Below are 23,500 nucleotides of genomic sequence, written 5' to 3'. Positions count from 1 at the left end.
AAGATTTCTTAAAACGATTGTTGTCCAAACTATACTATCGCCAAAAAGTTGATGCGGCCCTGCCCAGGTATGTTTTTCCGATACTTTATAAACAGCAGCCCTTAATTCCGATGTCTGAATTGCTTGGAAATATTGGGGTGCAATTTTGAAATCTAATTAACCAACTTAACCATAAAACACGGGTACTCAGCTTCAAATCCACGCATTTTACCTGGAAAAGGGTTGCTTTCAAGTTTCTTTTAACCCTCCACGTCAAGGGCACTGCTGAAAAATAGAGTCTTTGGCAGGTACTACAGATGCTGATGTCGCGTAGCAATACGTTTCCCTGCTGCGAGCAAAACTATAAAAAGGTCGCTGGTTGCCTCGCTCGTTACAGTTATCTGGTGTTCGTTGCAGCGATTCGTCATACAAATTGTGTACGTGAATCTAGGCAGCAGTAAAGGTGTGTGTGTGTGTGTATACCACATAAATTTTCTTTAATTACTTGCATATACAAATTAAAAAAAAAAAACATTAAAATGGTTGCATACTACGACGAATGCGACGCTGCAGCAAATCCCAAAACATTAACTGATTGGGTGCGCAACTTTCGTTTAAAACGCGTTCAAATGCGTCGCAAATTACGAGGTGCTGGCAGCGACCTGCGCGTAAACGCCATTTTGTCGACGGCTCTACTCCACGCTGAGCACGAGCTGCGTAGAAAGCAACAGGAAAGATTTAGTCGATGGCTAGATATCCAAACAAAGTTTGTTCCACATGGTAAAACCCATTGTGGTAGTGACGCTGATTCCGAAGCCAATGCCAAAATAGTGGCTAAAGCAGAAGAGTGTGAACGGCGTGAAATCGAAAACAATTTGTGGAGGAGTGAGCTAAGTGGCCTCGACAATTTTATGCGTAGCCTAAGTAGCACCAACAACAACGCCAGCAACAACGGAACCCGCAGCAGCAGCTACAGGAACAACAACAACCACCAACACAACTGTGCTGCCATTGCAGTCAGCAGTTAGAAAGAGACAAATATATGGCAGTCATATTTGTGTGTATACATACATGCATGCAATGGAAGAAAAGAATGGCACGATGTTCGAGATTCATCTGTCGAAATATTTTTTTCTATGTTGCTTTAAACTTATTTTTTCATTTGTTACATTAGTTTTATTACGAAACCCCAATTTCTCATTTGCAGTCGCAATCATGTGCAAGGCTGTTATAGATTGTAATGAAATAATGAAGGATTGCAAGAGTGTGGGAAGACGATGAGCAAACGGCCTTCAATTCACTGAAATGGTGTGAGTCATTACCGCTGCTTCAATGAAATCCATGCTGAACGCCACCAGAAAGAGGCTTTGGTTCAGGATTCACGCTCGGTTTGTAAATCAGTATACTATTACCACCTATTTAAGTTATGTAGATCCATACTTTCTAATGAAACTGAGAGGCGTGAACATTATACACGAGTTGATAGGCGAAACTAAACGAACGACATGAAATTTCAACAGACAGAGAAACTCGGGCTACACACACGCACACAAACGTGCTTGTGTGAATTTTCTGTACACCATTTTGAGGAATGAAATTTTTTGTCCGATTGTTGTTTTGAATAATTGTCAGCTACGTCAGCAAGATAGAAACGTGAAAAAGATACAGCTGATTCATATTGAATGTGTGGCGACAAACAACAAAGATAGGCACAACGTTATGATTCTGCAGCCACTTGAAACAAAAACTTAAATATATAAATGTACATACTCATAGTAAGCATACAGAACTGATATTTGATAAATTTTAAAATAAAACTATTGTATTACAAATCAATCAATTTTAAAATCAATGTTGCCTTTATTATTCACTCAAATTTGTTGATAAGCAAACCCCTCCTCTCTCCTGTTTTTCATAAAAAACTGTCTATAATCGATTTTGTCTTCCAGTTTCCTGCTCCTCGAAACGTTAATGGCAACGATGAGGAGGAATGGAATACTTGAACAAGCAACAACGTCAACAGCCTGAAGTTGAAACCAAATCTGAATTTAAATGTCATAAAGTGGCTTATAAAGAAGTTACGTCGATCATCTGTTCGACGATGGTTTGTTATTGAGTTACTGAGTGAGTCTTCACGTCTGTCCGTGTCTTTCCCAACCTCAACGCTTGGCAGCGAGTTCCGTAAAACAGCCGATGGCCGACTCTACACAGATCGCAGGAGCAGCGAGCAGCAGCAGCAACCACCACCGAGTCTCCCTTGCATGACATGAAAATGCCAATGCTATAGGCAGCCGACAAAGAACAATGGGGACAAAGGCGGCATTGCGAGCGGCAGCAGCTCTAGCTCATCAGCTTACGTGTGTTTGAAGCTCGTGCCATTGTCGGTGCTGCCATCACCGGCTACCACAACATTTCTACATAGAACGCTTCGCAGTCGCTGACCACCACCCACCCATCCACACAGATACACGGTATTTGGTATATCAGCTGCGAACGAAAAATATTGCTTTTTGAACAGATTTACAGCGAAACAATACCAAGGAGTAGCAGCAATCATCAAGAAACTAAACACCCAAGTCATCAAAACGTCTTCGAACCCTGCAACGCAAAGGAACTACTCAAACTCTACATTTCAGCCAACATCGTCATCTTCGGATCTTGAGGGACTTTAATTGAATTCTCGCATGTAAGCCGTATGGGATTTTTCTTCTGATTAACACTTGAATTGCAGCCATCAGTAGCCAAACGGTCTTATTGACATTCTTAGTGTATGCTGCGCGCTCACTCGTCCTGTTTCAATTGAGGAGCTTCCATAATCTCTTAGGAATGTAAAAATCGTTGGATCTCTGCTCTTTAACCCATGAATTGACATAATATGTTGACCCTAGCCTGTCGTACTCCATACTCTTTACTTTCCTAACCATTGGGCTATTGTAAGACCGATTTTAATATTTGTAGCGATGCATCACAGTCGAACTGTTCCTGTGAGTGTCTGGTGCCACCAAAGTTTCCTCTCCATTCGCGCTCAAAATTTTGGATATCTTTAACAGGAGAGCGGCTGCCATCCAACTAAGATATTGTATTTTTTATACAAACTCATACGTTACTCAGCTTGTAGTTGTAGTCTGGTATCAAGCATTACCTTTCGTTTACTTTTCCAGCAATGTGAGGCAGTTGAGCGGTACCTGCGTCAGTGCGACAATTTAAATTGCTTTTTTGAATGTGTCAAAAGCCTACAACAAGTCCCCGGCAGCAGCAGTCATTGGGATTAATAACAAAGTGATATTGGTCTTTGAGCAAAACTCGAACAAAATACTTCTTTTGTTTCAAATTCTCTTTTAGCACAAATGAATGTAGCTTTTTTGAGACAGAGCCTACTGCTTAACTATCAACTAATGATAGCTGGGAAAACGTATCACCTTCGAAAACGACGAAATGACACTTCTGAGATTGGTATGGGCACACATGTTTTCGGATATTTTGTTCTTGTATATATGTATAGACATTATGTGTCTATACCGAATCATTCTGAAATCGAAGCATTCGTCGTATGGACGGACAGGAGTCATTTCGCCGTCACGTATCCGATGTGGTGGAAGATCCAGACACGGGACAGTTACAAAAGCTAAGACATTGCAATAGAAATCATTTCTTTCATATTTTGTAGAAATGTGCCGCAGTTGAACAGTGCCTGCGCATATTGGTGGACTGTCCAAAAATGACAAGCTGCAAGGAAATTTCGCTCAAGTCTTCGATGGGTGGTCCGCCCAGCACATGTAAATTATATTAAGTGTGTGGAACAAAATCTTTCTTTATTTTTGTAGAGTTGTGGTTGCAGTAGGCTTCAGGCAGAGCCATATGTATACTGTCTTTTGTCACAGTAGCGCTTCGTTGGGACCCGGAAAATATGCGTTCTTACTAAAGGTTTCCTTTCTCACTGAAAATCGGTTCTTATTAATGTATTCATTACAGTGCTTCTTACAATCTAAAATATCCAGTCGGCAAAATGAGCTTGGGATGATCCGACCACACAGCTAAACTTACACGTGCACTTTCACCTGTTTTTAATACCTACCCGTGTACATGAAGCAAAATTTCTTGAGGCAATGGGAATCAAATGCCAACTTGAAAGCAATAACACCAACACTCAATCGACCGAAATCCACATCTATACAACACGTCGACTTTGCATTGAATTGAAGAATCTTCCTATCAACTAAAACAGCAAGGTCAGGTCTGTTTTACGGCTTGGGAGAAGGTGTGGCAAGGATGGAGTGTTTTATAGAAACAGCCGTTTGTCTCTTTGTTTGTCTGGTTGCCTGCCTTGACACATAGGACCCTTTACAGAGTGAGAAATTTGAGCGGTTTTAAATTACCTTTGCTCTTCTTGCAGCGATGTTCCACAGTTGAATCTGCCTGTGGGCATCGACTAGGTAGGAACGAACGAAAGGCATCTTCTTTGGAGTGGACAAGCTAACGAGCAACCAATCAGTAACCAGTTGCTCTACCCACCGCTCTTAACAAGTCTTGAGTCTGCGGCTATTGCTCTGTTGCTGCAAATCGTTAAAGGGAATCAAGAACGATGCATCAAGTCCATTTAGGCTTCTACGAATCAAGCATGCTACCGCCACATCGACAACTGCCTGCTAATGATAATGCTATGCACCAAACGAGCAGAATACATCGAGAGAACATCGAGTATAGCAACAAAACGCAAGCAACCTAACGAGACCGTCGGGCGCCTATTTTAAAATTAGATGTAAACTTAACGTTTCTACATTACAGGCAAGTTGTCTGCCCGAAATGGGTCGCTTGTGTCTTTTACAATCAACGCTCGGACTAGACTAGGCCAAGTTCAAGATAGCCGACTGCCGCCTGTCGCTGTCCAAAGCATGGGCGTCAAGAGCAACCTGGAGACAGTCCTGCGAGCGATGTGCTAGCCTAAGCACGTAATGCAATTGGCACCGCACAGAGATGTGCGTTCGGTCCACGCTAAAGGGAAACAAATGCGTTTGGACCGAGAGCCGCTACACCGCACCATCACCAGCATTCGCTGAAGAAGTGAGCTGATGTGTTGTCGTTGTTACAGGGCTGCTGCCTGCAAGTACGCTACGGGCATCCTAGCGTCGTCGTCGCTAATTAATCGTCACTTTCAGCGTTTGTTTGAATAACATCCGGACAGATCAGCAGCTAACGACGTGTAGCCAGTCGTTTATCGCAAACGGGAACCAATTGCGATTAGTGTTCAAGCATCCGAAACAGAAGAAATGCAGCAGCCACAGTTCAAGACTGTCAAAATCGGTCAGCAAAAACAGCCTATATGAACTGTACGCAGACTTACAGATCACAGGAGAGATGAAACCACTTTGCAACGGGCTGTCGCTTCATTTGTCCTTTCCTCCCCTAGGTAGTCCAGAATAAGAGGTACCCATATTCATCGCAAAAGGGAATCAAATGCGATTAGTGTTCGAAGACCGAGCTAGCCAGTAATTGCAATGCTACGCTCTACCAGTTGAGTCCTTAACTCCTGGCTCGACGATCCAACATACCGCAAAAGGGAAACAAATGCGAGATGGTATCACAGTCGAACTCCCCGTTGAGCTCCTGGTAAAACTCTTAATTTCTTCAGCACAGCAATCGTAAAGGGAATCCAATGCGATGTACAGCGACAGCGGCAGGCAGGGTCCCAAAGCCCTAAAGGTATAATAGCAGTGTTGTTGGTGTATATACACTTTCCTGGAACGGCAAATACCCCCATTTCAGTCAGAAATATTGTTCCACCAGGTCCAGATCCAGGGCTGTGGCCTGGCCCACTTACATATATTGACGCGCCTTCCTGCAAACTCGTCACTTTGGTCTCAAAGGGAATCCAAGAGACACGCGCCCGCGGTACAGGCAACTTAAACACGCTCTTCCTTTGTTTTAGTTTCCTTCAAAGTTATTATTACAGCTACTCGTGATACTCATTGCATTTGTAATGAAATTGTTAGCTATCATATTATGTTGTCTTTATATACTCTGCGTAGATAATGTTAATGTTATGTTGCTTTAAAATTTTATTTAAATGTAAGATATGTTATATTGTGACATGTAAATTTAAAAGCCAAAGCAGACTTACCCTGAAGAGTGCATCCGGACGTCCTTCCCAAGGGCTTCGGGAGCTGTCCATGTTACACCTAGACGTACCAGTTGTGGCCGCAGAGATCATTTCCACGACTTTTAGAGCGAGATCCATGACAGTGAGGAGTGGGATCAGCGTACAGAGGACATACTTTTTCGATATTTTGATACATTCGACCTTCTACTAACTTCGAGGCATATTCATTGGGCTCTTTGAATCATCTAATCGCATCCTATGAGCACTCAAAAGAAGCCGTACACGCTATTGATAATTTTCGCTACGAGAACCGGTTGAGATATTTCTGGGAGCCTCCTGCTGTTCAATTCGACATCGCCAATAGCTTCTGCTATCGCTTTCTGGAGCAGCATAGGAACTGGTCTGAGATCTCAGATGCTGGCCAAAAATCATTATTCTGACCACTTCCATCGACCTGCACAAGTTATTTCCTTCTTCGTACCACTGGCTTGTTGACACTCTGCTTTTAAACTGATGTCAAGCTTAAACCGTTTTTCAACATTTGCCTTTTCTTCGCACTGCTGCAGTTGGACACGGTGATCGTCATTGCCATTACCGTTGGCTGTAGAATTAAATTATCGTTTCGCTACTAGTAGCTTAACTAATGTCTTTGACGCTCAACTTTGCTTGTGAGGAGATTAGGAGATTTTTCGTGGATTGCAAGTTGAATTAATTTTGGATATTGACTGCAGCGTGGGATTCAATATGATTGTGACATTTCCGACGGCGGCGATGGATGCAAGCTTCAGGACTGCGGCGTGGGATAACAGTCAAGCTACGTGGGACTAATAGGGCATTTAGGCAAGGTCGTTAGGGAACTGTTTTTTCGATCGTGAAAAGTTGAAGCAACTGGGAACACATTTTGACGGCGGCGTGGGAACCAGCAAGCACTTATACAGATGACTTCAGCGGCGTGGGAGCTGGTCAGTTTATGACTGCGGCGTGGGAAAGGATGGCGGATTGACAGCGGCGTGGGAACTGAGGGTAGATTGACAGCGGCGTGGGAACTGTGGGCGGATTGACGGCGGCGTGGGATGCGGTTACTGACGGCGGCGGGGGAGAACTGGACTGCAGCACGGGAGCATCTGACGGCGGCGGGGGATCCTCTTCGGATTAGAATCATCGGTGGTTTTCCAAAAATATTGGCACAACGTAAACTTAGGAAATCACAATATACTTTATTTGATGGTTCAAAGCTGATATACTTGATGATGCCGTGATCACCGTCCCAAAAAAAACCCACACCCCTGACAAAGCCCTTTTATGGAAATTTCATCATTTCTACACAATTACATTTTATTTTACACTTCTGGAATACCGGAAAGCAACCAACATACATATTTATACCGATGGTCCAATTAATTCAACGCTGCAACGAGAGTGGCGAAATAAATTGTTTTTTGAAAAAAATTAAAATAATAGTGGCCTTATTAGTTTGAAGGTTTGGGTTTTGAAAGGTTTGGGGGTCGTCTTGGTTTAATACACCAGATTAGCGTATGGACTAGAGGGGTTTGGCTTGTCTCCTCGTGCTATTGGTAGACTCGTGAAATTGCGAGATGAGGCGACAGAAGCCAACGAGCTATTGTGGTAGCTCCCTACGTGATGCCAGCCGGATGATGAGTTACCGACACGAGTATGATTGTCCGCTAGAAAAGTGCTGGATGGGGATCCTTCCCATATAGATGAAGACGGAACATGTCTCGGAACTTCGCTCGACTGAAGTCCACTTAGATGATGTAAAGGTTCCGAAGTGTAGTAGGTCTTATGAGTGTACAACCATGTTTGATTGTGAACAGGAGCCTGGGAGGACTTTCCCAAGTCAGGCTGAAAATTTTGTGATGTCCACGTTTGGTTTTCTATCCGAGCGGGTAGGGTAACATTTTTTGGAAACGATGCACTCGATGTATAATTCAATCTACCAACTTGGCCAAACAATGTGTGATTCGATCCCGCAAGGTGTGTATGAGCTGGCGTAATGCGAGTCATGTTCGATCTTTGATGTTTTTGCGTAAGGACTCGAGCTAGAACCATGCCTTGAAGTTGGACGTGGCCAAGTACCAAAGCTGAGTTAGAAGAAGATGTTAGAAGTAAAAAAACCTCAAACGTAAGCATTTTCGTACCAAAGGTCAATGCGAATTGATAAGATGCTGGCATCCTCATATGTGTGCTCGCTGAGAAAATTAGAGTCGAACTGTCTGCTGCTAGGGATTTCAGTGATTTTTATAGCCGATGATGTACATATATTTTGCGAAACCCCAGGTTATCAGCTTGTGTACATACAAGTTTGTGTATTCATAAAAACATTACATTTTGACTCTTTCATAGTCATTGAAATCGATTTTTTATCCCCTACAAATCTGTCTATTTTCTTCAATCTTTGGATAGTAGCATAATTGACATATGTATGTATTCTTGAAATTTAGGGAATAACTACACCCCTAAGAATGGGGCGTGGTTTATAGGGGCGGGGCCACAATAGTCCTATGGCTCTGGACAGTTTAACAGTATTTAAATCTAGGATCTAGATCTAAACCTAGAAATCATAAGGTCCCGAAGGGTGATCAGAGCAGTTTAGACGGTACACTTTCAGGTTGCTACGAGAGTGAGTAGCGGAACTATATTCGTCTTTTGAGGAATGGTGCCAGTCGGTTAGGAGCGTACGAGGGTGAGTATACTGAGTATACAGATCCCTGCGAGGCCTTGCTTCAAGAATACCTCCCGGCACGGAACTGAATATGTTTTACTAACTATGGTAGCAGGAGCCTGATGATTTTTTGATTACATAAAGTAATCAAGTACAGAAAAATGCGGAATTTATTATTAGGAATAAGCATCTATTTTTACAACTTAGCATAAGGTGTTTAATTCTACGGTATGTCAATCAGATCAATATAAAGACAAATGCATGCGTTATTTATTTACAATTGAATTCTTTGTACAAGGTGATATTACTGAGGTGTTTTCTGCAAATTATTCAGATGTCTTAACTAATTATGACCTCAATTATAATATTTATTTACATTACTTTACTTTGAGCTTACATAATAAATAGTATTTACATATTTCAATTTTAGTTAAAGGTGACATTGTTATATAATGAAAAATTTAAATTATAACAAACGTACTTTTAAAAAAAAATAAATGAAATTAACAATATTTATGCTTGAAAAATTTGATACTTTTATATCAAAACTCTTTTAACTTAAGGCTGAATAGCTTAGTTAATGCTTTTACTAATTACGTTGACCAAACACATTTTCGCGAAAGCTTTTAAGTTTATGCACAAAATATGATTCCAGCGCTTCAGCACACTTGTAAAAGGACGATTCTTTTGGGTTGTAGTAGCGGCAGTTGTCAAAAATTTTTGTCATATCGCCAATGAAGTCGGCGAGTTTGGTGTACGCTTTTGATTCGAGTTTGGTTTCCATCCGTTTGAGATCTTCGTGGAATAGTATTGTAGTAGTGTTGTTACATAAGTAATTTATTCAACTTACCCATTGGTTCTTTAATGACTATGTAATAGTCAGGCGCTTCGTCCGGATCAACCGGCTCCATAAACGGCCAAGCACTTTTGTGCGACTAATAGTTGGTGTTGTATAACAATTAAATTCACATACTTAGAATATTAGTCATTTTATTACCTGTATTTGCTTAATTAACTCCTTTAGCTCGTTAGTTTCACCGGATGAAAGGATTTTCATATTGGCTGCGTTCGCATCTGTCTTTCGCTGACACTCAGGGCATACGTACTCATCTATAAACTCAGCTTCACTCTGCAGTATACCGACACAACGGCCATGGAACCAACCCTGACATTTATCGCAGCAAATATAAAATTGTGAATCATCGTATGGTTGGCGACAACTGCAAAAAAGTTCTTCAGTTTCCCGTGCTTTTTGGCACTCAACGCAAATGAATTCAGAAAGTTTTTTAGAAGCTTCCTCAGTGATTTTAACACAATCACCATGAAACCAATTGCTGCACAGGTCACAGCCTACATAAAACCTAAGTGTACAAAAAATACAAAAATTAAATAAAAAATAAAATGTTTAAATAAGTTAAGCATACTTTGTATCGTCATAAGGTGTACGACAAATGCAATACAACTTTTCTTGTTTCCTTGTCAACTTCTTAGGCCTTCCGACGGCATGTCTGCTATTGTTTGCAAATGATTCTTCTCTTAGATTTCGACTGGTGTTAACTTTGACACATCTAAAAGAATAACAAATTAGATATGATTGCGGCATTTTTTTTACACTTACCGCATTTGTTCAATATTTTGATCCTCGCGACGATCAGAAAATATGTGTCCTCTTTCATTTTCACTATGCTCTTCTGGTGAGACGACGCTAAAGGATCGCACATGTCTTTGAACTTTTGTCTGGACTTCTTCCCGTATTTCATTTTGTAAATTCCGCTCTAATAATGATCGTTTACGAAGGATACTTTTTTTAAGCAATTCTTTGTGCCTTTCTAACTTGGATTGTTTCTGTTCACTGATGTCTACTATACATTCTTTCTGATTGCGACTTTTTTTGAGAATTCGATTAAATTGACTGCTTGTTGTCATAGCATTTGGTCGTTTTGTAGAAGTTCTAGTTTTCCAATCAAGATCATCGTTATTTTGTTGAAGCTCCAACATGCTTCGTCGATTTGAAGTAAATGTGTCCTCAATAACACTTCCTCTAGGCGACAAATCCTCATCATCCACACTTTGTATATTTCGTTGTTCCTGTTGCTTGCGCATGTTAACCAACTTTTCTTCTAGTTCTGGACTTAGATTACCTTGCTTAAGTGCGTTTGTAATGGCTGAAAGAGAATTCATAAAGGACCGAAATTTATTTAATATTGATGGAATACTTACACTCTTGTATATAACCACTAGTGATTACAAAGTTTTCATTTTGATTTTCCTCTACGCCTTTTTCCACAGTTGTTTTGTTAATATGGATTGATTTTTCGTCGTGCTCTATCAGCGCAGAGACTCCAATAGATTGAGTGTTAATTTTAATATTAGATGTATCAGTTTGGGCACAAATAGTGTGCTTCAACTCATTTCCAGTGTCTATCGCTTTGTTTATAATGATTGGCCCGATGGTGTCATTGTCGATGTTGGGCTGTAACGAACATCGTGTAAGGTCTTCATTTTGATATTTTTTCAAGAAATTCTGTTCATTATTTTCTTGATCTTCAACTATAACTAGATTTTTAACGTTTAATTGATTTTCTTTCTGAATCGGCGCACAACTACTGTTGGTGTGGCTGTGTGAATCAGTACGCATTTTGCTACCTTGAGTTTCTTCATGGTGGGAAGTGATTGCCCTTTCTTGATGTGGACTGCAGACGACGATAATTTCATCGTCATCATCATCTTGAGATATTAAGTTTGTATTCAATGAGCCAACTCTTAATACGCCTCCACCAACCTAATTGTTACCAAAATTCAAGGTAATTATTCAATATAAAAATCAAAAATCTTGTTCATAGCTTACTTATGCATTATTAATTTACTAGAATGTGTTGACAGACACCTACCTGTCTTTAATCAGAGATCAGTTGTAGTACTTATTCCAGGCAACCTTTTAATGTTTGTTATTAAAGTTGAGTTGTTGTTGTGGTTGGCGAAGAGATTAACACGATGTTAGGAGTTGTAGTTGTTGACACGCGACATTAAGGCATGGTTATAAACGTTTTAAGCAGTGGAAGCATGATTTTTATTTTGAGGGTATTGAAATTTTGTTTTATTACAAAGATAGGAGGATAGTATTTAAGCTTGGTTTGGTTTGGTTTAAAATTATAATGAAAATTGTGGCAAAGGTCTAATTTGCTATGTTTACGGTGGATATGGCAGTTAGTATTGTAGGGTATACATTTTCACGTGTTAATGTTTTTGCTTGGACAAGTGTAAAATTTCGTTTCGATTTAGATGAGATGATTATAAATATGGTTAAGCCTTTGTGTTCATTTCGAAGGATATCATAAGAATACTAGCTCAATCGTGACGATAGCTCCTTCGCTTATAAGGAATGGTCGTCTTTTTAATTGCCATTTTTTTTATTTTAGAAGACGAATCGTGCTTCTGATTACAAATATTTTAAATGTCAGCCAACTAAAACTCTGTGTATAGGGTTAATCTCTTCAGCAATTTGTATACTGATTGTATTTTAATTTGAATGGAATTTTAATTTGGCCATTGAAATAATGATGTCGAATAATTTGTTGCGATCCTCAATTTTTGTACTCAAATTCAACTGATTTCTGATTAATATTCATATTCTGTTAAATTTCTGTTGTTGCTTTTCTTACATTGAGTTACAGGTTTTGTTTAACAAGTATGTGCCTTCATATACTCGTAAATACATGAAGCATGCGCTTTTTGTCAACACAAAGGCCAATTTGCAAATAATCATCCAACTAATTCAGAAACAAAAATTCACAAATGTTTCAACTTTTATGTGTTAAAAGGACAAGGATATTAGGGAATTTCGTATCTATTAATACGCGCTTATAGTATTACATTCGTAAAAATGAAGTACTCCGGGTGCGAGGGTCTAAAATATTAAAAGCAAGAAAGTGTACATTGGATCCAATTAAAAAAATGGATGAATGTTAATTTACATCTTTATGAAATTGAGCTTAATACAAAATGTATACACAATTCGATGCCTATGTTAATTCAGAAAACGTAAAAAAACGAATTGACCTCTGTTGCAATGATGAATGCTACAACAATTGAATCGTGGGAACCGTGGAACCCGTCACTGGATTGGCAACATTTTAAACTCAATATTATAGTTTATAAGTATTTTAATAGCATGCTCAAATACTATTGAAATTTTAAAGTTAGCAGCTCTCTCTTTCTTGCTTTCAAAAGAAGGGATTTTTTTAATAGGTCATTTTATAGTTATAGATTGAACGTGTCAAAGATGTATGTAAATTCTTGTATTCTGAATCAATACCAGAAAAAGGGATAAGCGCACAAAAGGCTTTTATTTTACTAAAATTATTTGTACGAAAAAAACATATCTGGTCACAATCATTTTGGTTTGCATAATAGGTTTTATTGCAAAAAGCGCTTTACATTTTACAAGTAATATATGTTGTATTTTTAGAAACCAAATGTCTCCAGGCAAGAAAATCTAATCGCAGTTGCGTTGTGTCTAATACTTTTGCCATGGTGTAAAACATTAGGTGACAGTCTGAATATTTTCTCACTAACTTTGTTGTGTGTGCTTTCTCATTTGACGCTACTTCCTACTAGCTAATAGTTTGCTTAAAACTAATAACGTATTCACATTTATTAAACTAATTACATGTTCAAGATTCTTAAGTAAATCAAATAAATAAGTCAAATATAATGGTACTAAATAATATAAAATAGTTCTGTATATCGAGTTTCATTTCTGGATAATTGTTGACGAATAACTTGTGTTGCAAAATTAAGCCTTTGTAGATATTTTAAAGAAAGTCTTTGTTGCTGTACTTAGTAAAATACAAAGCAGATAAATGACTTATAATGTTAAATACTTAGGAATGTATACACATTAAGAAACGAAAGTTCAAAAAAATATTGGCCAACGCTCAAAGAAAAATAAAAACAAACAAACAAATTAAAATTTTTGAACAAAAACGTATAAAAAATGCAAGGAAAGCAGCAACATGCCTGTCTGGTTTTGAACAAAATAAAACATAACTTAAATATTATTTAGAAAAGCCGTTCAACTGGCGCTGTTTAATAAGGCAGCATATGTAGTACCCTTTAAAGTCCTGCTCTATTGTTTTCTTCCCATTTTCGAATTAAATTTGTAATTAGAAACTACTCACTTGTTGATGTGTAGTCGACTGGTGTACTGGGGTAAGTGGAGGTGGTTGTGATTGAGCTGTTGCCTCCGGCTGCACGGCCAAGTATATTTTTGTTGGGCCTAGGACTCCTAGTTTGCCATTAGATTCTTGGGCTAAAAACCATGTTAACAGTTTATGTTTATGTAACAGTATGTATAGATAAATGTTACTGACCTTTCATAAGCTGTTGCTTAACCTGGGTTTGGACCAGCTGTAGTTGTTGAGCCGTAAAATCGTTACCTACTAAGCCTTGCAACACAATACGTGGCCCGTGCTCAGTTTGCAATACTTGCGCTGTAACGCATTTTATAACTGTGCCCGGCGGTTGATTTTGAAGAAGACTTTCTTCAACACTCATGGGTTGCTGTTGTGTCTGCCCTGGTTGGACAGTTGAAGGCGCTACATGCTGTTGGGGTATTGAAGAAGCAGCAGTATCATAGCTACACTGTTGTGCAATTTGCTGTTGCTGAACAATAACTTGTTGTGGGCTGTGGGACGTTAGAGATGGCTGCTGTGAATGTTTGACTGGTGAGCTCTGCGGACTTTCTTGGGGCACTGCTGGTGCAGTATTGTTGGTAACGATGTGTGCGTTACCATCCCCTTGGTGTTTAATATGTGCAACTATTTGCGCCTGATTGTTTCCCAAAGGCTTGACGATTACTTGTTGTCCATTGACAGTAGCCACTTGTAACTTTCCCTGTGCCAGCTGTTGAGCCAGAGTCGAATTAGGCACGAGCACTTGCTGGGTAGCAGTTTCATTGGCCTCATTGGTGGTGTTGATTGGGACTTTTTCTTCCACTGTTTGTTGGGTTTGTTGATGTACTACAAGCTGTTTAACTAATTTAGTTTGTGTGGTAGGCGATTGAACAACTTGATTCGATTGAACAACATATTGTTGCTGCGGCTGCACAATATGCTGTTGTTGTTGTTGCTGCTGCTGGGTTTGAATTTGTTGCTGGACCATTTGCAATGCTTGACTTTGCGGTACATTTCGCTGAGTAACAATAGTCTGACCGGGGCTCAGTATGATGCGTTGCCCCCCTATCACTATCTGTTGTTGGACATTACTTGTGTTAACTATTTGTTGGATTACTTTTTGTGTTGGTTGACTGCCCACCTGGTTGATCGCCATTTGCTGAGATTGCTGCTGTGGTGCCTGTTGAATTTGCTGTGGAAGGGCTTGAGTTTGAACAATGTGCTGCTGTTGCACTGCGGATGTGCCTGACTGTGCAGAAGCAGATATGATAACTTTTTGTCCTTGAGCGTTTTGCCCAACTACCAACTTAGAACCAGGCTGAACAAATACTTGTTGCATATTTTGTCCAGGGGAACTTGAGTTGACAACTTTTGACACAATTTTCTGTACTGGTGGCGATGATGTTGCTGCTGATGCTTGTTGCTGTTGAGCCAATAGCATCTTGTTTTTGATTTGCGCGAGAGGTAAGGCAACCCTCTGTGAAGCTATAGATTGTGCCCCGGTAGGTTTTGCGACGTGCTTTACGGCCATTTGTTTAATTATCGGAGCTGCTGATGCTACAGCAGCAGAAGACGTTGACGTCACGGCTGTGGATGATGGTGTAGGTAGAGATTTTATGGGTAATACCTTGCCTTTGCCTCCTATAATTATGAATGCGATTTAGTGCTTTTCCTAAAATCCTTAAATTGTATTTAAATTAACTCACCTAGAGTTGCTGAATTTGATGAAGTTGTCAATACGTGTAGTTTTCCATCCGGCATTTGTACTAGTTGCTGTCCAGGGTTTAAGCCCCTTACACTTACTTTACCATCCGGTCCACGTATGATTTGTACCTTATGTGGGGTGGGTGCAGATTGAGTGGATTGTGTGGTAGATGTGTTTTGCACTGTTTGTGAAGCTGCTGCTGACGAGGAGGTTACTGGTGCAGCTCGGGCTACTTGTGTGACTGCCTGCTGAATGATTCGTGTAGTGCCATCTGCATTTTTAACAATTACGCGTCTACTGCCAATAATCTGGCCTTTAACTGTAAACAATAAAATACGATGAAGTTTTTGTGTGTACATACATATGTATGTATAGTTTCGAGCTAATGACTTACCTGGAGTTCCGGACCTAGCTAGGTCGCCTGTGCCGATGACTTTCCGTTGTTGATGCGCTGCTCTTTGTAGCTTTAATTGTTGTTCCATTTTTTCTTTAACATCTTCGTTTGGCTTTGGGGCCAGCTGAACACGACCAGCACCACCTGGATTTCCATTAGTAGAGGTACTTGGACTGTTGCCACCGCTTGACTCTAGTTGCCGCGATGCCACAGACCGAGTCACTGTTGACAGGCGGGCCTTTTCTTGTTTTTCACCAATAAATTTAATTTCCCATAATTCAAGTTTATCTTCATCGACCCATTCCTCGCTTATTTGTGGTTCGGTTGGCTGTGGAGACTCCGCACGTTTCCGTTTTCGTAATCCAGAGCGTATTGATGTGACCTCTGGACGTGTGGACAAAAAAAACAAAATATAAAAATACACATGTATGTACATGTAAGCAAACAAAATTATATGAGTTTTACTAACCTCTGATGGTCTTTGGCATCTCAAGTGGAATGACAACTTTTCGCCGCAAATAGCTAGTTTTTTCGCCATAACGACCTGCATGACGAAGTTTCAACAATTCTAGAGTGACAATTTCAGTTTCCGATGTCACCTGATGTTTGCCATCGGTCGACGGCGGCTTGGCTATCATGTCGTCCCACCGAAGACAGGACCACAGTATTCGTAGTTGAAGGGCAATGCAGGATAGCGTTGTGGCATTACACGTGCGATAAGACCAACACGTTCTGAATAGGGGACGCGAGCACTGGTATTGCCAAATAGTGTTATTCTTGGCACCGTGGTGGAAACCGTTTGTGGCTGACCTTCCCCCAAGTCGCGCCAGTTTCCGCAGTTCGTAGCGCGGTAATACCAATAAACTGCGCTTCTTTTTGTGCGTAAGAAAATTTGAAATAAGAGGGTATCTTGCATACGTGGCCTTTTTTAAAATTGTAGTTTTATCCTCACTTTTAACAGGTTGGTCATATAGCTTGGACCAATCATTGATAAGATAAACACGACCGCGCGGTGAAGTCGTACTATAGACACGCTCCTTTCCGTTCTCAAAATACTCTCGCTCATATTTAGTACAACAGTCACGCTTAACCGGACGAGAACTGATACGGAATCGGCGATTTTGTTTGAGAGGTATATCTTTGTCCAGAGTGTGATCCAATACATCCTTGGTTCCTATATAGGCCTTTTTAGATTTTTGGAAACGTTTCCGACGTGATCCGAGTCTCATGTCTATGTCCTCAGCGCTGGCATCTAAACACGAGGTATTTATCGCCGTAACTATAGAATCTTCGGTACTCTCGATTTCAACATTGCTGCAAACGTCCATACTTTCAATAAAATCCATTTTGTCCGAGTCTTGCGTGCTAGAATCAGCTGTTGTGTTGGTTCCTGGGAGCAGATCCTCTTCTTTTTTAACTCTGGCATTATTAGGAAAATCCGTCTCAATCAGCAAGCAATCGCTTAAGAGCGCGTCAGTAAAAGCCACAGAATGCGCTCGAGCTTGTTCCCAATCTTGAAGCAGGTCAAGTGGTGCTTCTGTTTCCGCTGATTTTGTATCATCCGATTCATCTACTGAAAGCTGATTTGTTTCCCTTTTGCCTTCAGTCAACTTCTGTTCAAGAATAGACGGCTTCTTAACAGCACCTAAGATAGCGGCCACTGTTTCTTTAGATCCATTTCCCGCGGTGTGTGCCTTTCGCAGTAGCAACAGAAGCTCTTTTTTTGCACGAGCTTTCTGAAGACACAAGGGTGAGTAGCAAGTATTTTGTGTGATTTGAGATACAGCATTTGAGTTTGTGTTACACTCCTTCGTGTAGCAACGAAAAGTCTTGGCAAATCGATTTAGCTGACTGAACTGTAAACGTACTGTTTGAATTTGCTTAGCCAACGAGTTAACGAGCTCAAAGTTGACGTTTGCTGACCCTCCCTTTGTTGACACTTCTGTAAGACGTAGCAGACACTTTTCCAAGTAGGTATGTTTGTTGTTGGCTGTAACATTACTGGGCGATGGTATAGCAATGGGCTTCACATCTGTTCCACTTTTCGTAGAAAGTTGCTCCTCGACTTTGGCCAATTTCTTTCGTCGCTCCAGTAGATCGTCTACCCAGCATTTACGAGCAAGTCTCGGATAGTAAAGACGTCCTGGGTCGTTCAGAGCTTTGCTAACATCGATGATACCTTTAACACACTTGTTAACATCTTCGACAACTTTAACGTTTGTATACTCCTGCGGTAAATAAGGTGACATCTGACCATCAAGACTGTTCGACTCGCACTGTTGCATGAAACGTTTGGTACGTGGATCGACCAAGACAACTTCGTCAACGTCATTCTGAGCTCCCATAGTATAGTGCACAAAAACCCTACTATGCAACCGGGGATAAGCTCGTCTGGCCCGAATTCCGCAGCGTCGACTGCTGGAAAGCCATTGCCAACCCCACTGACCATGTACACGATATTCTTCTCCTTTTTGCTTCCACACTTGATGCTTCAGACCCAAAGAATATTTGATGTAGTTAAACGCTAGTCGATTACGTTCTTCCTCATCGTCGCGTTCGCGCTTCTCTCGCTTCTCCAACTTTTTTCGTTCTTCGCGTTCAGCGCTAGTGATGCGTTGCAAGGCTCTATGGCCAAGTTGTTCATGCCATACATTAGCAAAAACTACACTTTTTAAAGACGATTGAAAAAGTAGCAAAACAGTCGCAAAATCAGCTGCGTGTCGTGCATTCATAACAGCAGTGTTCCAGACTTTCTTATTAACTTGCCAATTTGGATTTAAAAACGGAGGTGTTATATTGGATTCAAAGTTTATCAATGTCTGTCTAAGCGTTGTAACCATATTATCTGGTGTTCCCATAGTAATACCAATCCATTTGAAGTCGGAAGCTGTTGTAAGTGAAAACTTGTGTGAGAGATGGCGTCGTTTGTCTCGTTCCTCATTACGCTGTGGCTTGTTAAGGGCTATTGGATTCGTTGCGTACTGGTTGACATAGTTTTTGAATCCTTGTTCCATGCCAAGTTTAAAATAAAGCGTGCCATTGTTTAGTTGGTTGGATTTCTGACGCGTAACCATTTTACTTTCATCAGACTTTTTCGCTGCTTCTGACAATTGGTCATCGGATTTAGGTTCGACATCATCAGTTGAACCGCAAATCGTCTCTTTTTCGAGTATTTCTTTCGTAGCCTCTTGCTCTATATCTATTAAGCTCCGCTTGGTATGCTTGTGCTCATTGGTTATGGACTCCGTCAATATCATCTGACGCTCGATTTCTTCCCAGCGCTCTGTTAGCTGAGCGTGCAGCCGAGTCTCCAGTTCTTCAGAATCTAATCGGTGAAGAAGAAGTTTTAACTTATATGTTGTACTGTAGTACCAACAACTGGAATCCATTTGATCTTCGATAAAAATTCGGCGTGCAATAAACCAATATCTGCGTCCATGACGATCAACTCCTAAGCTATCATGTCGTATTAACACACCATGCTTTTCTTGTGGCAACACACAGTCAATAACACCACTGACCTTGTGCGAGCGACATAATCCACACTGCCAATCCTCAGTGGGGACATCACTCATTGGGGGATCAACACATTCCAAATGATAGACTGCAGGGCAGGTTTCGCAGCAGAGCAAATCTCCAAGTCGATGGCAAACACGGCAATGGTCATCGTAATGAATGGGTCCCTCCTGAAGCATTACATCGCGAATAGAATTGGCTGTCAAAAACTGATCTGCCAAGAACTGGAGCACGCCAAGACGGTTTTCAATGCCGGTGTACGGATATTCAGTCCGACTCAATATATCATAAACCTGACGGTCAAATGTCTTGTCACTTTCCACATAGCTGCGCAAAACTTCTGGCCAAGTAATGGCATCAATTAGGTACAGACTTATGTTTACCGTATCCTTTTGATCTAAAGGCCCAAAATGCGTGCCCTGAACATCCTCTTCTCGTAAGATCGCCTTTAGCAACATTATATGTACATCCGTCAAAAGTGCACTCTGCTCGTCGCAAGTTAAAGCTGCACAGAAGTCTTCAAAGCGAAAGGGTGAGAGACGAACCAAGTGACGAAAACGTCGCAGTACTTCATAAATGCTGAGGGCGCGCAAAACGTGTGCATTTGCAATAGACAAATCTTCTGATGAATCCGGCAGATCAAGAGGAGCATATTCCCGGCCTTCTTGAAGCCAAATTGGATCCGGACTGGGCGGACGTGGTGGCCGACCAACTCCATTTTGGGTAAAGCTGCACACGGAAAATTCCGACTCACTCTCATTGCCTGCATCTAAGCTTTCATCATCGCTGGGGGTAAGTAATATGTCATCCTCATTATCAGATTTATCGTCATCAGAATCTCCAAAATCTGACCCATAGTGATATTCAGACTCGTACCCTGTAGGAACAAACAAGGTAGGTACATTAAAAAACGTAATTTGTTAGGCATTTACCTTTCAAGCGTTTGCTTGAGTGCAATTTTAACATTTTATATTTGTTTTTTTTATTTTTGGAGTGTAATCAATTTGATTTTAAATGGGATAAGAAATATCCGATGTCAAAATTGTGTTCTCTACTTTTGTTTGTCATTTTCGACACACATTTTAAATGTTTATGTGATCTTGATACAGTGGCAACACAACTATTTCCATTTAAATAACCTAAAGTAAATCTTATCAGCAATCGTCGTGCAACATAATTTTGTTTATGCATTCAGATATATTGATTTTAAGATTATCAAGTAAAAAATGTATTAATTAAATATAGTAAACATAAATAGGTTCAAGTCAATCGGGAAAATTACTACGTGCGCACTTTTGCTGTAAAATGTTTTTACTTGCACATACATTTTAAACGTTGAATATAAACATTTCTTAAACTCACCTTTTCTTCCAGAATAGTGGCTGGTATTTGGTTGCACATTTGACTTGCGCCCGCGTCCCCTCTTAGCGGTGCTTCCACGGTTCCCACGGCTGTTATTGTTATGGCTGCTGCGACTGCACTCATCGCTTTGTGGGGAAATGCCGCGCGAAGCTGATGGTGTGCTTGCCTGCGATTTTCCTTCGCTCAGATATTTCGGCTTTTTGAGCAATTGATAACTAAAACGTCCAGATGAAGTTCGCTCATTTGACGTCTTTGGCGGTCGACCACGCTTACGGCTCCCACGACCGCTCATTTTTGTGGTTTGGTTTTTGCCTGGCTAAGGCTATCAAATACACACAATCTTAATAACTGTCTTTTCTATGGGTGCTTCTGAATTTTGCTCAAATATGGTTCCGTTTTTCCGTGTAGGAATTGCACATTAGATCTAAGTATAACGAGAAATAATTCATTTAATGAAAATTGCTACCGATGTATTGTGTACATTTATCACTCTTCGCAGCCCATCCGTCTACGAACACATCCAAACATACACATATATTCAATTGGATATGCGAGAAAAATCGATCAGGTTCAAAGCTGCTAATTCTTCTTGTTTCACTTTGTTTACGCGTTGTACACATTTTTATTTATACTTTAATATCACCCGCCAAAATATAATGTTTGTTAGACTAGGCTTAATATATTAAAAGTGCGTTTGTATGCAACCACATTCTCAATTTATAATATGGACTGCACACGCACTGAACAGCAGCACAACGAAATGAGTTTGTGTGTGTGCGAGGAAATAAAGCCAACGCACATTGTCCGCCATTTATAAATGATGAAAATTCTATTCATTTCAACAAAAAACTACACATTCGGCACTAACATTAAAATGTAATATACACAGTTTGGGCATATATTAATTATATTTAACACAACATGTTACAATTTTAGACCTTTCGAGCGAGCGAAATTATCTTTTACCTAACATAGTTCACTTGGAGAGGGTGTACGGTGTACAGTCGGCCAATCACAGGAGCTCTTTCATTTGTAAATGTCGCAAGCGACGTCTGTCGGTCGGTTTTGGGACTAGTATATGAATGGTTGCCCACAGGGCTGCTAGTTAAAATATCGATATTTTCATTGAAGAATACGTAAATATTTACAAAAAAACAAACAGATTGAGTGCTATACAATTAAAAAAACTCAATAATATTGCTTTTCCAGTATTGGAGTGGATTTTTACTACCCGATGCATTTCGCAGCCCCAAGAATTGCGGAGTATTATTATATCATCGGTACCACTTATTTTCGCAATGTATGTATTTTGTCCGTCAAGCCATTATATTCGTTTATTTGAATGTGATTTTGTGGATGGGGCGGTTCGCCCATTGGCTAGATTTTTGACTTATTTTTTCATTATCGATACATCGATGGCATCGTGCACTGCCCAGTGCTGCAAAAGGTTTTTCTTTTGATACGGACAATGGCGTCAATATAACGGAACAATTCAGTGAAGTGAAAGGTTGTGTTCTTTTAAAAACATATACATTTATTTTTTTTGGCGTAAGAGCATGTTCGGTTGCTAAGTGTATACGGCTGGGTTCTTAACGGTTAAAACTACAAGTGCTGTTTTTTAAGTTTTTGAAACGTGTATGTTCTTTACTGTATGTTCTTTAATTTTCTTATATCCAGGAATTCATATTCGCCTTATCACGTAAATTAGAATGAAATGGTAATAGGGTTTTTAGACTAGCAGTCGGCGACAACAGTTAGCACTTTTATAGAAAGCTGAATTCAAATGCCAGAAGTATACACTATAAGTGCTTTTGGTAAATCTAAATATCTAAATACATATTTAACTTATTGCCACGTTTATCTTTATGCCGTCTAAAACCCTTTAACAGACACTTAGTGATTTAAACGACATTTACAAAAAAACAAAACATAACTGTAACTCTCTTTCGTTTACATTTTTCAATTGGTATATTGCCAATTCTTTATACATACATTTGTGTGTATTTAAGTATAGGACTGGATGCGTATATCAATGTTTATGTATTATGATATTCTGTGTGCTTAGGCGAATGAACTATCCGTTGGCAACAGCGCAGCGGCGGAATCGGCCAGCTCGATAGCAGCGACACGGGCCGCTGTGAGAGTCTCATCTGCGTCAAAGACCGGCTTGTGCGTTGGCGATTGGCTTGGCGTACAGTTGGAGCTCTTTGGTTTGCGGAACCAGTTGCCGATGCGGCGTCGTCCTAGGGAACCCGTTGATGTTGTCGTCGACAGCATCTGCGAGTTGTCCACGCTGGCGATACCATCCCGGGATTGCGATTTTTTCGGCAAAGTGTCGCAAAACCGGGAGGCTGACTTGGCCGGCGATTCCGGAACGGAACTTTCCCCACTAGCTGATGTGGCACACAGGGCGTGCTCGAAGTCGGCCAGCTCGTAGTCCGACTGATCTGAAAAGTCACCCGGCCGCTCCTCGTAGGTGTACTCGAACCCTGTCATCTCTGATACGTGGAGTGCCATGCCTCCGAACTGGCGCTCAAGGGCGAGGGTGTTGAGGAAGCGGTGCTTGCGGTTCGCCGAGCGGAAGCTGAAG

The 23,500-nt window shown here is 40.6% G+C and overlaps 3 protein-coding genes and 1 long non-coding RNA gene across 9 annotated transcripts; 2 read left to right on the top strand and 2 right to left on the bottom strand.

Annotated features, from left to right (window-relative positions):
* Window positions 1-336: 336 nt before the first annotated feature.
* Window positions 337-6,954, top strand: LOC117589009. 2 transcript variants are annotated; one of them, XR_004574184.1, is made up of 4 exons: window positions 337-442; window positions 1,187-1,367; window positions 1,929-5,679; window positions 5,743-6,954. It is a non-coding gene; the product is annotated as an uncharacterized LOC117589009 (long non-coding RNA). The 2 variants fall into 2 exon arrangements; XR_004574185.1 differs by having other exon boundaries at window positions 1,929-6,354; window positions 6,712-6,723.
* Window positions 460-1,060, top strand: LOC117589005. The gene has a single exon (XM_034280620.1). The coding sequence runs from the start codon at window positions 519-521 to the stop codon at window positions 1,005-1,007; it is 489 nt and encodes a 162-aa protein (XP_034136511.1). The 5' UTR covers window positions 460-518; the 3' UTR covers window positions 1,008-1,060.
* A 431-nt stretch (window positions 6,955-7,385) lies between the features above and the next one.
* Window positions 7,386-8,380, bottom strand: LOC117589000. The gene is made up of 2 exons (XM_034280611.1): window positions 8,236-8,380; window positions 7,386-8,178 (listed from the first exon to the last, which is right to left on the bottom strand). Exons 1-2 carry the CDS (start codon window positions 8,273-8,275, stop codon window positions 7,592-7,594), a joined length of 627 nt encoding a protein of 208 aa, XP_034136502.1. The 5' UTR covers window positions 8,276-8,380; the 3' UTR covers window positions 7,386-7,591.
* A 627-nt stretch (window positions 8,381-9,007) lies between these two features.
* LOC117588984 (nucleosome-remodeling factor subunit NURF301) lies at window positions 9,008-21,986 on the bottom strand. Of its 5 annotated transcripts, XM_034280579.1 has the most exons (14): window positions 21,877-21,986; window positions 20,911-21,334; window positions 16,502-20,425; window positions 16,033-16,416; window positions 15,640-15,957; window positions 15,075-15,574; window positions 14,132-15,008; window positions 13,940-14,070; window positions 10,980-11,232; window positions 10,378-10,924; window positions 10,184-10,327; window positions 9,757-10,120; window positions 9,610-9,694; window positions 9,008-9,554 (listed from the first exon to the last, which is right to left on the bottom strand). In XM_034280579.1, the coding sequence occupies exons 2-14, from the start codon at window positions 21,200-21,202 to the stop codon at window positions 9,349-9,351; spliced, it is 8,025 nt and encodes a 2,674-aa protein (XP_034136470.1). In that variant the 5' UTR covers window positions 21,203-21,334; window positions 21,877-21,986; the 3' UTR covers window positions 9,008-9,348. The 5 variants fall into 5 exon arrangements, with proteins under 5 accessions (XP_034136470.1, XP_034136468.1, XP_034136469.1 ...); XM_034280577.1 differs by having other exon boundaries at window positions 14,132-15,574; XM_034280578.1 differs by lacking the exon at window positions 21,877-21,986 and adding an exon at window positions 21,441-21,654 and having other exon boundaries at window positions 14,132-15,574.
* Window positions 21,987-23,500: the final 1,514 nt, after the last annotated feature.

Source organism: Drosophila guanche, unplaced genomic scaffold, assembly GCF_900245975.1.
Source record: "Drosophila guanche unplaced genomic scaffold, DGUA_6, whole genome shotgun sequence".
NCBI classification, from domain to species: Eukaryota; Metazoa; Arthropoda; class Insecta; order Diptera; family Drosophilidae; genus Drosophila; species Drosophila guanche.
This window is presented reverse-complemented; position numbering and strand designations above follow the sequence as displayed.

Bases quoted from the DNA above. Each gene is read 5' to 3' on its own strand.
- LOC117589005 (XM_034280620.1), top strand. From the start codon at position 519: ATGGTTGCATACTACGACGAATGCGACGCTGCAGCAAATCCCAAAACA.
- LOC117588984 (XM_034280577.1), bottom strand. From the start codon at position 21,202: ATGAGCGGTCGTGGGAGCCGTAAGCGTGGTCGACCGCCAAAGACGTCA. The intron at 16,417-16,501 runs GTTAGTAAAACT...CCACACGTCCAG, and splicing joins GATGCCAAAGACCATCAGAG to AGGTCACATCAATACGCTCT. The intron at 11,233-13,939 runs GTGAGTAGTTTC...TGTTCGTTACAG, and splicing joins AGTCGACTACACATCAACAA to CCCAACATCGACAATGACAC.
- LOC117589000 (XM_034280611.1), bottom strand. From the start codon at position 8,275: ATGAGGATGCCAGCATCTTATCAATTCGCATTGACCTTTG. The intron at 8,179-8,235 runs GTACGAAAATGC...CTTCTAACTCAG, and splicing joins TCAATTCGCATTGACCTTTG to CTTTGGTACTTGGCCACGTC.